This window comes from Bombus impatiens, unplaced genomic scaffold (assembly GCF_000188095.3).
Source record: "Bombus impatiens unplaced genomic scaffold, BIMP_2.2 scf_0452, whole genome shotgun sequence".
In the NCBI taxonomy this organism is placed as follows: domain Eukaryota; kingdom Metazoa; phylum Arthropoda; class Insecta; order Hymenoptera; family Apidae; genus Bombus; species Bombus impatiens.
This window is the reverse complement of record NT_176871.1, coordinates 636,027-648,452: the sequence shown is the minus strand read 5'-3', so window position 1 is coordinate 648,452 and position 12,426 is coordinate 636,027. Positions and strand designations below refer to the sequence as shown.

Genomic DNA, 12,426 nt, shown 5'->3' with positions numbered 1-12,426 from the left:
TTATCTATGACCAATTTAAGCTCGAGATTAGTTCTGTGATATTGTTGCAAGAATTAGAATAAAATGAAATTTTCCTTCAACTTTATATTAAACCCTACTGCGTTCTTTGCAATTTTGAAGATAATCACGTATTTTTATAGTTAACAAACTTTTTAACTGTTACAAGATATTATTACAAGACAATCAGATTTATGCTATCACGGGTGAAACTTCATCCCTAACACATCTTTTTTGATTTAGTTTAGATATTAACAAGATCGAAGGAAGCGATAAAACGTTTTATTATTATTCAATGTTAGATGAATAGAATAAAGAAATTATTTCCCGCTTTTGTTCAGTACTGTACGTTAAAATTCTCCTTAAAACAATCCTTTTACTTATTAGGACAAAAATGAATAACGATTGAAGCAAAAATGGATACATTGGGATATAAAAATTCGAGGACCGCAGTAGGATTAAAGTATTGAAAATTAAAATACCTTTCTTTTCTACTTCGATATTCTATAGATGACAGTTTGAGGAAAGAATATTGTTGGAACCTGGCAATTTAAAACGAGAAGATGTCCACGCTCTTTTGTTATCCACTGATTCTCACATGTCACTTTGGCATGCTTTCCAAATTGACAAGTAAACCTATCGTTTCAGAACATATCGCATTTTAATCCGTGAATTTGATTGTTGCAACGATATCGTGGAAAATTTCTTGTTGCACTCTTTCGACGCGTCGCTCGAGCTGTCCTTCGTAAGCGAGAGTTTGATGCGATAACAAGGTGTCCTCTTAGTGTCTGAAAGATGGATATAAAGAGAAGTCAATGTTCGAAAACCCGCAAAATGTTGAATACTCCCGGAAGCAAAACTAAGCAAGAACCGACCGAGGTTTCCGTGAAATCGGTGGAAACCAACTATGTAACGCAAATCGTGTCCAGTGGTATTCGACCAGACAACGTTTACGAGGTTTAAATAATTAAGATTAAAATTAAATTAAATCAATAATACATTTTTAACATAACTGCTATCAATCCATCAAGGACCAATGTTATATTAACATAATATTTTATTCATATTTTTTTGATTAATTGATGGATAGGAAAAATGTTTACACATATTAATAAAAATATGTGAATTATTTACGTTTTCCAATGATGTAACTTTATGCATCATTCTACTACGGGTTCCTTAATGGATTAATGAAATTAAATCAACGATTCGTTTATATATCATTATCATAACATATCATACGATATAGACGAAAATACTATTGGGACCAGAGGTAGATCTGTCTTCTATTAAAATAACTGTAAAAGGGAACAATCTCCGTATAAACATGATCAAGGCTTTGGAAGAGCAATTAACAAAACAGTTACCAGATATCAGCGAAAGATCAGTTTTTGGAAATTTAATCAAGAGAATGATGAAGCATTGCGAAAATTTACTAATACCGGAAGGTATCGACAACGCGAAAGTTCGAGCCGTTGTGGACAACGTAAACGGGATGCTCATTCTCACGGCTCCTCCTGCGATAAAACAGAGCAAATAGATTGAGCAAGATTGAGGAGCAGATTTCAATATTTTAGCTTTCCCTTATGAAGCTATTAGCAATCAAAGTGACAAGTTCGATAAGATAAAAGACGAGCGTACGATGTCGGGATTCTTATCAACTTCATCCAATTGACCCGTGAAAATGATTTGGATCAAATCACAAATTTCGTAACTTTTCTTTGTTATGCAAGTTTGGATGATTATTATGGATAAACTAACGCATCATTATCAAGAAAACGCAGTCACCTTAAAGCAAAATGATTATATGAATTTTGAAATGATGATGAATGGACGTAAAATGAGCTTTACCTTTGAGAAAATTCCGAATTTTTATGTCATTGATCATAAAGAATATTATGCTGTACATCAATTTTAAATTAAATAGTTCATCTGAAGGAATTGGTTAATATGGCGTTGCGTATTTACAGGCAGAAATAAAGACAGAGGGATTAAAAATAGGAACAGCTACCTTGGCGACTGAGAATATGTTAAACATAAAATTGCATAGTTCGGAAGAACTATCGAATGTTAGGAATATAAACTTCTTAATACCGCCTGAAGCAAATGCGAAGGAAGTGTCGATCGAAATATGTAACAACACGATTTTTATGCGAGCTCCTGTTAAAAAGAAACATACATAATGGTATTGTGTGTACCTGTTTTATAATATCATATTACTTGTATGCTTTTACTTAAACAAATAAAACTGCGTCAAAGGTAGGAAATATAGTTACATCAATTACAAAGCTGATCTTCCTGTAGTTGCTTTCCCATATTTTATTCAAAGCAAATGAAGTTCATGGGTCAACAACAAACGTTGATAAAAATTTATATCTTTTGAAAAAGTGTGTCTTTCTTTTCGGGATGAGTTTTTGCAATGGCCCTCTGAATTCGTTTTGAAATCTTCCTAGGTTTCGCCTCGACAACAGTAGCTGATGCTAAGCCCTTGGGCTTGTTCTTTAACACTTCCCTGCATTTAAGAATTTGTTTCGCGCGTCTTTCTCGGAGTAGTTTACTCTTTACAGCAGGTACAGTCTTTGGCAGCTTGACCTGTAAATGTGAAATATTTTCGTTAAATCTGTATGCATGACACGAATATTTTTCAATTTAACATTAAACTTACTCCACGCTTCTCTGCTAGAGCAAGATCTCTCTCTTGCTGACGTTTCTTTGCTGTCAAAATCGCTGCACGTTTCAGAACAGCTGCATATGGATTGAGACGTAACATAGCACGCGTGTTGGTCAATGGGTTCAATTTCTTGACACTACGGACCACCTTCTTCCTACAAGTTCAAGATTTATCTTGAGCAAATACATCGTAAGTGACATAATTATAAAATATTTATAAGCATTAATCAGAAGTGGTTAAAAATTATAATCACTGTTGATCAGTAACACGGACCATAAAATTCATCATGAATAAGATATGTATTCGTTGAAAATGTATAATAAAACGTAAATGTACATGCCTTGGTGCCCTCAGAACTTTACGAATTTCTTGCGATTTCAGGAGTCTCGACAAATCCGTGTTCGCCATTTTCGGGTAGGGTAAGTTATAATCGGCCTTAAGTTGGGATTCTTTGCGCCAAGTCCCGTAAAGAGCATCTAACTTTTCAAAGGCAGATTTTGTCCAAATTACAAAACGCCCAACGTGGCCACCAGGTGCCAATTTAAGCAAGTTCATTTTGTTAATATTCATAAGATCAACACCAGGAATGTTGCGGAATGCCTTACGAATACCCTAAAAATATACGATGAAGACGAATATTAGCATTTTAATCTTGAAAAAATAATTAACTATCATTTTTTAGTTATTTGTATACCTGATCTTGACCATATACAATCAGAGGTCCACGTCGTTGAATGCGTCTGCGGTTACGCATTTTACCTTTGCCAGCACGGAAACGTTGAGACTTATAAACCTATTAATAAAACGAAAGTATATTAGTTTCTTCTAAATTAATATATTTAGATTGAATCTGTTCGATTAAAAATACCCCATCCTAGCAATTAATTCAGCTAGTCCGGAACGCCTATAATAACCGTATTTATTTAGCACCTGATAGGGGCACCTAAATTAAAATTGTTTTAATGAAGATGCGGACATTCTACGGTGCAAAGATACAACTTTTGAAAGTATACTTACTTTTTGAATATCATTCCATGCCTTGATACGTCTCAGGAAGATAACAGCTTGTTTAGTCTTGTTATATTCCTGAATTTTGTCGGATACTACTAATGGAAATTCTGGAACTTCTTGAATCATATGACCTAAACATAAAAAAGAGATAGTATATATATTATTCTTTTCAAAGCAAACTACATATATTAAAACATTTACATAAATCAGCATAAAGCTATTAAAATAATCAACGTCATTTCAGCAACACGGACCAAAGCTATTCATCATTAAAATATTGCACATAAAGTAGGATTTATTACTTTATCTCAGAGAATGCTATTTACCCTTAGATTGTACAAGGGCTGGGACACCAGATGCAGCAATAGCAGAAACAATAGCGTATCTTTTCTGGTTAACATTAATTCGACGATGCCAGCGTCTCCATGGCTTTGTTGGAGCAAACATGCGTCCACCTCTACACATGTTACCAAAAGCACCTTGACCAGAGCGGTGAGTACCACCACCACGTACACGAGGTATACGTGCTACGGCACGTCCAGTACCCCATGACTCGGCAGAGGTTTGATGACCTAACAAAACAAACCTACATTTAATAATTGCAAATTAGTTCTTCAAAAGATAAAAAAAACGAGCATAAAACACTATATACTCACCAGCTTCCTTAGATACACAATATGGCTGTCTACTGTTCTTAGAGACTTGCTGGTGGACAAAATTCACGATATCAGGCCGAATAGGTGCTTTAAACACAGCCGGCAGAGAAATCGTATCGCCTGACGATTCATTTTTATCGGTATATACCGTAACAAGCGGCCGCGCCGTTGATAACGACTAAAAAATAAAAACAAGAATCAGAATGAGATACAAATCTACGTACAACTATCGATAATCTTAAGATTAATTCTGAAAAAAAAAAGGGGAAAAGTAAAGTAAAAAATTTCATGTTCTGATAGAATTATAAACGATTTCTATTGACGGCACATGGCGGACTAAAAGATGGGAATCATGCATATTCTATGTAAACATATCTATATGTAGTAAAACTGTTTTATTCTACTGAAAAGAATATTGCAAAAGAAAATATATAAAGTCACAAGTTACATTTAAACATATATCAAAACCAAGCTATGCAAGTTTGTACGCTACAGATCATTACACGTGGTCAACTGTGTACAAGCTTTAATTCAAAACCAAATTCTTGGGAATTATTGGAAAATATAACAATAAAATTATATAAAATATTAACCTTTAATGAATTCCAAATAAAATGCAGGATTTCTTACCATTTCGCCTTCTTTTTATAACTTTTCACGCATCAGACAAACTAGCCAGACAGCTTGTACGCCTTACCTGGCCAAAAAGGAAGAAGGACGCGAGCGGATATTACGTACCAAAAGTCGCGCATGCTCAGAATTCAACAATTCCTTATGTTCGGTTTACAATTGTCTACACTATTTTATCTAAATATTTATATATAACAAATTTAACATACTCGTACAACAAAGAATTTATTTTTTTATTTGTAATATTTCCATTTATTCGAATATTTTTATAGTAGAAATTATATTTTATTATTTGTGTTTCCATAGTCATCTACCAATAGTATTACAGTATGACGGGAAACGTTGAACTGTGATTGGTACAGATTCGTTCTTAAGTGATGTTTGTCTAGTCGGAAGTACGTCATACAAAATTTAAACTTTGACAGAGAATTGCAATTGTACATTGACATTCAAAAGTGTTTATTTGTGCAATTTCTTTAAATGGCGGGAGAAGTTATAGTTGATGCATTGCCATATATTGATCAAGGATACGATGAACCTGGAGTTAGAGAAGCAGTAAGTAATAGTTTTCTGTTATTTATAATAATTCTTTTGTTATAAATAATTATTAAACTGATTTTGAGGTTATATTGTTTATATGAGCATATTAAATAGATTGCGAATTCATACGTAGTTATTAAATATTTTAGGCTTTGGCCATGGTTGAAGAAGAAACTCGTCGTTATAGACCGACAAAAAACTATTTAGAACATTTGCCATCATTAAATATTACTGCTTTTGAGACAGAGGTTATGAAACATGAATTTGAGCGAATGCAAAACCGTTTACCTATGGAAGTACTCAGTATGAAGCGCTATGAGTTACCTCCACCTCCACCAGGTAAAATGAATGATCTTGCAGCATGGAATGAAAGTGTAAAAAATAGCAGTGCACAATTGGAACATCAGGCTACCAGGTAAATACTTTTGTAAATATTTTTGTTTAATATGTAAGCAATTACGAGATTGTGATGAGGATGTAATGTTAAATTGATATATTATTGTGATGTTCAATAATAATGTAGAATCTGTAATCTTGAGTTAATGATGGAATATGGATGCGAAGCATGGAAATCTTATTTGGAAGTATTAGTACAACTAGTGAGTCAAGCTCAAAAACAGCTACAAGCATTAAGGAAAAGAATTCAAGAGGTTAATTGGCAAAGAAAATCTATGCAAACTCAAGGCGGAGAAAAGTTAAGGGCATTAGAAGCACAATGGGTAGGACTAGTGTCAAAAAATTATGAGATTGAACAAGCGTGTGTTCACTTAGAAGAAGAAATACAGAAATCTATGATGAATAAGGGTGAGGGTGTAGAAATCAATGATGTGCCAGGAGAGGAAGAACCTGACATTCCAGAGAAAAGTGCAACTGAGGTTATGGCAACAAAGATGGATCAGCAAGAACAACAAAATCAAGAACCTTAAAATGTATATAAAATTGTGACTAATTATGTTTTGTATTTTATTATGACGATATTATTTAAATACATTGATTATATTTAAAATTGACAGTAAACTATCGATCCTATTCATTTCCGAAATAGGTTATATAAAGTTATATACGATATCGTAAGGAACACAAGGTATTATTTTATAAATTATTGCTGGATAAATATATTAAGCTAGGTTAGTAAGTTAATATAATGTAATATAAACAATGAATAAGTGGCGCAGAGACTAATTTATTAAAAATATTATTAATCTTTCGTTATCGGTAGTGAAATATCGTCGAAGTGGTGTGAAAGAGGTTAAATATTGCGGTATAATATACGAAAAAGATAAAGTACTGTAAATATTTAAGAGATTTTAATTATATTTGTTCTTTACAGGTAGTTGGTACAATGCCGTATGGTATATCATGGCCTCGATTTATTTCCTTTATTTCATTAGTATTTCTTGCGACTGCGTCTGGTTCGCAAGCTGTGCATCTTATATACAGGCCCCTTGACGATTTAGATGATTTGATAGAAGAGGCATTTCAGAAAAGACTTTCAGAACTACAAGATCGTAAATAATATGTAATTAAATAAATTGATTCGGTTACTGCTATTAATTTTTCAATTATTTTAATAATCTATTAAACAGTAAGACCTTTTGTAAGGAGAAGTGGTGTTAATATGATAGGGAAGGAATAATAACGAAAACTAAAAAAATGAATCAGCAACTTGAAGTTACACTCAAATTTTAATCACAATGCGAGATTTAATAAAGCACAATTTATTTCATCATAGTTTACACGTATCACGCTTTTCTTTAATGCTTGAAATATACATATTTACAAGATGAATATCATCGTCTATAAATGACATATAGTATCATGTAACAATTATTTATAATTCACAGTATACTTGGAGGACTTTCTTAAATAGTTTGCTTGCATTGATGTGTCAGCAGCGCATTTTTGTGTAAGCCTAGCTTGTAATTTCATTTGTTAGGATAGCTACTAACTCGTACTTGTTTTCTTTTATATATAATTACAAAAGCGAATAATCAAGCATTATTCTTGGGCAACTATTCGTGTAGAAAAATACGTAAATTTTTATCTCCGTTTCGATCGTTTTATAACGAAGGGAAGGATAGTTTAAAAACACTCGTAGAGCCCGTATTGATCGATTTCGATTAATCACTAAATTGTCATAATGATGTCTCGCTGGCGCCAGAACTCTGTGATTGGAGTGGTAAATTTGTTTTATATCCTGTAGATTCCTCCTCTAGCAATGCTATCCGTTGTTTTAGAGATTTTACCTATAAATTAATCATACGTGTAAAAAAAAGAAAAAATTGAAAGTTGTAACTAAGTAATTTAGTTACATGTTGCATCACTAATTTTGATTAGGGTGATAAAATGCAACTGCGCAGAATCAGACAGCTCGATACTGAAAGTACAAGATGGCGACAGTCATATGGCAGAAGCGGCAGCGTGCGGTGTACTGTAAAAATGCCGATCTTACCAAAATTCAACATAAAGAGAACGATAAGGAGAACTTTAAATAAAGTGCCTGGAAAATCTTTAGGAGAATTTCGATTTTTACCCATAATGTTTTTAATGGGTGGTTTGTTAGAGTTCGTTATGATACACTGGCATGTCGGAGAGGTTAACTTCTATAGGACATATAAAAGAAGAAGAATAGAAGAAGCAGTTGAACAAAGATTAGCAGAAATGAATGCACAAGTGAATAGATAAATGTATATCGTAGCAAATAGTAGTAACAAATTAATGAACGAAGATGGAGCATGTGAGCATTTGCAATAGCAAATTTTTAAATATAACATTTAACGTCAATATCTCACTTTCACAGCGACGAAGCTTTTAATAATGCATTATACTTTTATAGGTCTTCTGAAGACTAATATTACGAAGATGCAAAGAATGTAATTTATACAAAAACATGTACAAAGTGTAATAAATTGTTTTATAGATGTATAAACACGACATCTAGCAGTTCTTCTTAACTTCCTTCATATCACACACCACATTTATGCTTGTTCATACCTGAGCAGCATGCCTCTCCACCATGCCCAACATTTGTTGCTCCAGCTTTTTTAATCTGGATTGATATTTTTTCTTAGACTTCTCTAAAGTTTGTACCAGAGCTCTAAAAACAAAGTTAAAAATAAGATTTCTCGATCGATTGTAAATCTACCGTTATACGTAATTCAATTACCCATTAGCTCTTTTCAAATCGTTAACAAGCTCAGCAGACTGTTGATGGCGCAGTTCAGAGTTTTTATTAACTTTGTCTAAAGTGGATACTAATTCCTGTAGACGTTCCTTTAGCCTAGCTTCTCGACCTAGTGCCTCTATCAACTCAGATTCTATGCCTTCGCTCTCGTTATCGCTTAAACCTCGATCCTATACGTAATTTATATCGTATCATTAACACGAGAAAGAGATTTTTGTTTTAAATAGCCATTATGTATTTACTTTATTCGTAGCCATAGCCAGCATGGCCTCTGTATCGCTGAGCTGACCCTGAAGATGTTCGATAGCAGCATGCTGAGCTGCGATTTGCGTATCACGTGCGTTTAATTTCAATTCTATGGTAGCTCGTTCCTTTTCCAGTAGGAAGACTCGTGCCCGTAGTTCCGCCTTGTCCTCTCTCATAGCCATCAATTCCTACACGAAATTGATTACATTTATTTTTGGAACTTCCAAGAATTCGAAGCTAATCGTCGTCTCGGACGGACCTGCATAAGTACAGCTGTTTCTAAATCTAATTTCCGGGCTTCGGCGAGGGAAATTGTATTCTTTGAATTCAATGGTTCAGCGTGAACACTTTCTAACTCCACTACAGTCGATCTGACCATGGCTCGTTCTCCTTTGAGTCTACTAATGTGCCTTCTGAGTCTTTGTTCGTCTTCCACGGACCAAGCCACCTCAGACCTGAAGATACCAGATTATTAAGAAAAATTACAAGCTCATCGAGATTTGGCAATGTACTCACTCGTCTGATAAAACTATACTATCTTCCCACGGCGCGTTTAAAGTATTCATACATTCGTTCTCCAATTTATTCAACACATGATAGGCTACGTGTTCAGCCGCTCTTCTGTTATCGATCGTGATGCTGTTCCTTTCTGTCGATAGAGCGATCTCGCTTTCTAGTAACGCTACCAGGACATCGTAAGCCTCTATCGCGCGATCACTATAGGAGAGTGCTAATCGCAACGCGGTTGCATTCGACTCGTACTTTCCAACTAGGAGACTCAATCTGGAATAGAGAAACACTTATACATATTTTTTACATACTTGTATAGTAAATGGCACATGATGAAGTTGTAAAATCAATCGGTATTCAAAATATCTACAGTGCAAAAATGTGCAGAATGCATGTAATGTGCAAAACGTATTAAATATACAAAGTAATATTTATACATATTATAATATTTAATAAGTAAAATTTTTATCTAGGTTTCATCTTGTTTTATCATTATGATAAAAACACAAATACGATTATAATTTTAAACGACAATATACACATAGGTATCTGGCGTTTAGCCCTAGCTACAGCTAAATTAATAGCTGATCCTACTTAATGTTCTAGTTTACGGCTTCACCTCGTTATTAATGATACTTCGTATTTCACAATTGGAACACAAAAATACCTGTCACATTGCGCCTTACTCTCGTGCAAAGTCAACGCAAGGACAGCGTTATTTGCTCGCGCGTGTTCCAACCTGCTGTTTAACCTTTCCGTCTCCACTTCGAACTGTTTTTCGGATCCATTCAATTCCTGAAGATTCGAGTGCTCCAAAAGGTCCGAGACCAGATGTTCAGCCACCATCGTGGAACATACCTATTTAAATGACCATAAAGTTATTAAATGGAAACAGAAACAAATCCGTTACTTTTCTACAACTCTTGCAAACAGTTTCTGTCAATTTTTATCGTGTATTTTAGATCACGAATTTTGACGGGTAAATTCATTTCTTGCTAATTCAGATCGATTATCGCGCTTCGTACGATATTATCAGGTATCCTGATATTTATAAACGGGGCTGCATCCGATTGTCCTGGTTGTATTCGTCAAAGAACGAGACCATTGTAACTACAAGCTAAGAGTGAAAAGTACGAACAACCAGAGACGATAACGTACCCCCAGGTTGGTAATATCAGGTCCTGTGATGTGCCTCTCGTCGGTCCTCCTGAGTCTTACCCTCTCGGCTATTTTAAGAACCGGAGCTTCCTCCCTCGTTACGCTCTTTGTCGGCGGTGTCTGCAGGGGTGGCAAGAGTGGCGAGCAAGGTGCACTCAAAGGTTCCGGCGAACTGGTGTTGCCTCTTGTCTGCGGAAATCAAAGGAGCACGAGGAGAACGTTACAGTCGGAAGGGTTGATAAATATTTTTGTGAAAGTGTTGGGCTGATCAAAGGCTGGCCAAAGCACGGGGGTAACTGTGCAAAAAATTCGTTCGGCATTCAGCGGTTCGTTCCAAAGGGGGAGGAGGAAAATGCATTTCGGGTGCATCGAGATGAAAAGAACGATCTTCTTTTCATCGCGGACGAAAACTCAGTTCAGCTCGTTGCAAAACTGTAACATCATATAACGTCTCTATACGTCGAGACCATGCGGAGGGTGCGCGTATTTTGCAGCACGTTACAATAGGTCGGATTGTGTGCGCTACCCACTCGTATTTCTCTGCGGGGCGACTCGCTGCCAGCCTGTTGCCTCTGATTGCTAGCCTGATTCTTGAAATTAGCCAGCTGAGCCTGTAAACTCGCGATCTCCGCTCGAAGGGCTGTGACCTCTTCTTGTAACGCTGCCACGGCCACGCTTTGGCACGAGGCCGCCTGTTGTGTTGGCTCCGGTGTTGGTAACGCCGCCGGACTGTCTAGCTGTTCTCTTCCATTCTGTCGATGTAAATGATCGTTTAATCGCAACTATATTACGCGCAAGATCTAGCAACTCGTCCGAGTTAAGCAACTTCTTCCGATTCGATTTCGAGTCTATTTTGCATAGTTTGAAAGTTGTACGTCTGCTACGAACATTTTATAGTTTGCAAAATCTTAAACGCGTTTCCCAGACTTTCCAGGCAATTACGCTACTATCTTCTAAGTTTCACCGAAGAACTTTGTAATCCTTTGATAGACATACCTCGGCGGTACGTGGCTCGATGTCCTCGCAGCAGCTGGAATCGGCATCTCCCAATGTACGATCTCCATCACCCTGAATGTCACCTCCACCTTCGCTCTCTTCCACCGGGTTAGTGATCGACCCTTCCGCGTCTCTGCTTGTCTCTATTTCTAAATTGATTGGAAAGGGTCAAACGAAACAGAACAAAGTCTTCGAACGAAGTGTGTAAAAGTCGCTATAATCATCAAACGACGAATTAAAACTTGCGTTACAATCTATTCGATTGATCGTTTTACGAGGAAATCTCCTTAAATTATTTTGCTAATTTATCTCTCTACGACTCGTCATAAAACACATACCACGCAAGGCGTATAAATGCCATCGTGTTTTCCAACTTACTCAACAACCTAATAATTCGCAAGAAAAAAATATTCAATTGGCCAAAGTTACCCAGAACCAACGAGTTACTGTAAAATACAATATAAAACGGACACACCATGATCGGGAGAAATATAAATCTGCACGAAGAATCTCGAATTTTGGCGACGTGGTTGGACACCGTGAAACGAACGGCGAAGCGGCTTCCCAGCGGGGAACGCGTTAAAACATCAAACGGCCTCGGTCCATAAATCTCTGTCGGAGGGAGGCAGAGACCGAGCACGGTGCACAGATTTACGGAATCGGTCGTTTCGTTCTCTCCCTTACCGGACTCATCCTCCTCGGCAATTACGGTAGCGCGATGCCTCTCGAGCTGCCTGCCGAGCTCGGCGATCACGGAATGCAACTCGGTCAGCCTCTCCTCGTGCCTCGCCGCTTGCTGCTCTGCCCTCTGTTCCGCTCGCGCGGCT

The 12,426-nt window shown here is 36.3% G+C and overlaps 6 protein-coding genes across 10 annotated transcripts in view; 4 read left to right on the top strand and 2 right to left on the bottom strand.

The window, feature by feature from the left end:
* Positions 1-607: 607 nt before the first annotated feature.
* On the top strand, positions 608-2,158 carry LOC100750125. The gene is made up of 2 exons (XM_012387117.3): positions 608-954; positions 1,247-2,158. Exons 1-2 carry the CDS (start codon positions 793-795, stop codon positions 1,535-1,537), a joined length of 453 nt encoding a protein of 150 aa, XP_012242540.2. The 5' UTR covers positions 608-792; the 3' UTR covers positions 1,538-2,158.
* Positions 2,159-2,278: 120 nt separating this feature from the next.
* On the bottom strand, positions 2,279-5,072 carry LOC100743557 (60S ribosomal protein L4). Its single transcript, XM_003490541.4, has 8 exons — positions 4,966-5,072; positions 4,336-4,513; positions 4,006-4,251; positions 3,686-3,810; positions 3,363-3,461; positions 3,009-3,280; positions 2,663-2,822; positions 2,279-2,589 (listed from the first exon to the last, which is right to left on the bottom strand). The coding sequence occupies exons 1-8, from the start codon at positions 4,966-4,968 to the stop codon at positions 2,368-2,370; spliced, it is 1,305 nt and encodes a 434-aa protein (XP_003490589.1). The 5' UTR covers positions 4,969-5,072; the 3' UTR covers positions 2,279-2,367.
* Positions 5,073-5,365: 293 nt separating this feature from the next.
* On the top strand, positions 5,366-7,055 carry LOC100743349 (pre-mRNA-splicing factor SPF27). Of its 4 annotated transcripts, none has more exons than XR_002946928.2 (5): positions 5,366-5,520; positions 5,655-5,920; positions 6,029-6,434; positions 6,519-6,589; positions 6,836-7,055. XR_002946928.2 is itself a non-coding variant. In XM_033321426.1 (4 exons), the coding sequence occupies exons 1-3, from the start codon at positions 5,446-5,448 to the stop codon at positions 6,429-6,431; spliced, it is 744 nt and encodes a 247-aa protein (XP_033177317.1). In that variant the 5' UTR covers positions 5,366-5,445; the 3' UTR covers positions 6,432-6,434; positions 6,836-6,975. The 4 variants fall into 4 exon arrangements, 2 of the variants coding, with proteins under 2 accessions (XP_033177317.1, XP_024224247.1); XR_002946927.2 differs by having other exon boundaries at positions 6,519-6,753; positions 6,836-7,051; XM_033321426.1 differs by lacking the exon at positions 6,519-6,589 and having other exon boundaries at positions 6,836-6,975.
* Positions 6,308-7,055, top strand: LOC105680928. 2 transcript variants are annotated; one of them, XM_033321430.1, is made up of 2 exons: positions 6,308-6,434; positions 6,836-7,055. In XM_033321430.1, the coding sequence occupies exon 2, from the start codon at positions 6,848-6,850 to the stop codon at positions 7,019-7,021; it is 174 nt and encodes a 57-aa protein (XP_033177321.1). In that variant the 5' UTR covers positions 6,308-6,434; positions 6,836-6,847; the 3' UTR covers positions 7,022-7,055. The 2 variants fall into 2 exon arrangements, with proteins under 2 accessions (XP_033177321.1, XP_033177320.1); XM_033321429.1 differs by lacking the exon at positions 6,308-6,434 and adding an exon at positions 6,520-6,589.
* A 152-nt stretch (positions 7,056-7,207) lies between these two features.
* The window catches only part of LOC100743225 (colorectal mutant cancer protein), a 60,781-nt gene continuing 55,562 nt past the window's right edge, over positions 7,208-12,426 (bottom strand). Inside the window, exons 5-15 of the mRNA XM_012387132.3 lie at positions 12,284-12,426; positions 11,600-11,748; positions 11,134-11,355; positions 10,604-10,792; positions 10,113-10,303; positions 9,452-9,718; positions 9,195-9,390; positions 8,932-9,123; positions 8,672-8,859; positions 8,500-8,602; positions 7,208-7,751 (exon numbers count right to left, since the gene is read on the bottom strand). The exon at positions 12,284-12,426 is cut by the window's right edge and continues 30 nt beyond it. Coding sequence (XP_012242555.1) covers positions 7,641-7,751; positions 8,500-8,602; positions 8,672-8,859; positions 8,932-9,123; positions 9,195-9,390; positions 9,452-9,718; positions 10,113-10,303; positions 10,604-10,792; positions 11,134-11,355; positions 11,600-11,748; positions 12,284-12,426 — 1,951 coding nt within the window. The 3' untranslated portion in view covers positions 7,208-7,640. The remainder of the gene's footprint in view (positions 7,752-8,499; positions 8,603-8,671; positions 8,860-8,931; positions 9,124-9,194; positions 9,391-9,451; positions 9,719-10,112; positions 10,304-10,603; positions 10,793-11,133; positions 11,356-11,599; positions 11,749-12,283) is intronic.
* Positions 7,837-8,439, top strand: LOC105680927 (small integral membrane protein 4). The gene is made up of 2 exons (XM_012387129.3): positions 7,837-8,242; positions 8,342-8,439. Exon 1 carries the CDS (start codon positions 7,852-7,854, stop codon positions 8,188-8,190), a length of 339 nt encoding a protein of 112 aa, XP_012242552.1. The 5' UTR covers positions 7,837-7,851; the 3' UTR covers positions 8,191-8,242; positions 8,342-8,439.

Bases quoted from the DNA above. Each gene is read 5' to 3' on its own strand.
- LOC100750125 (XM_012387117.3), top strand. From the start codon at position 793: ATGGATATAAAGAGAAGTCAATGTTCGAAAACCCGCAAAATGTTGAAT. The intron at 955-1,246 runs GTTTAAATAATT...CATACGATATAG, and splicing joins GACCAGACAACGTTTACGAG to ACGAAAATACTATTGGGACC.
- LOC100743557 (XM_003490541.4), bottom strand. The intron at 4,252-4,335 runs GTGAGTATATAG...TTGTTTTGTTAG, and splicing joins TTGTGTATCTAAGGAAGCTG to GTCATCAAACCTCTGCCGAG. The intron at 3,811-4,005 runs GTAAATAGCATT...TTTTATGTTTAG, and splicing joins AGCCCTTGTACAATCTAAGG to GTCATATGATTCAAGAAGTT.
- LOC100743349 (XM_033321426.1), top strand. From the start codon at position 5,446: ATGGCGGGAGAAGTTATAGTTGATGCATTGCCATATATTGATCAAGGA. The intron at 5,521-5,654 runs GTAAGTAATAGT...TAAATATTTTAG, and splicing joins AACCTGGAGTTAGAGAAGCA to GCTTTGGCCATGGTTGAAGA. The intron at 5,921-6,028 runs GTAAATACTTTT...ATAATAATGTAG, and splicing joins TTGGAACATCAGGCTACCAG to AATCTGTAATCTTGAGTTAA.
- LOC105680928 (XM_033321430.1), top strand. From the start codon at position 6,848: ATGCCGTATGGTATATCATGGCCTCGATTTATTTCCTTTATTTCATTA.
- LOC105680927 (XM_012387129.3), top strand. From the start codon at position 7,852: ATGCAACTGCGCAGAATCAGACAGCTCGATACTGAAAGTACAAGATGG.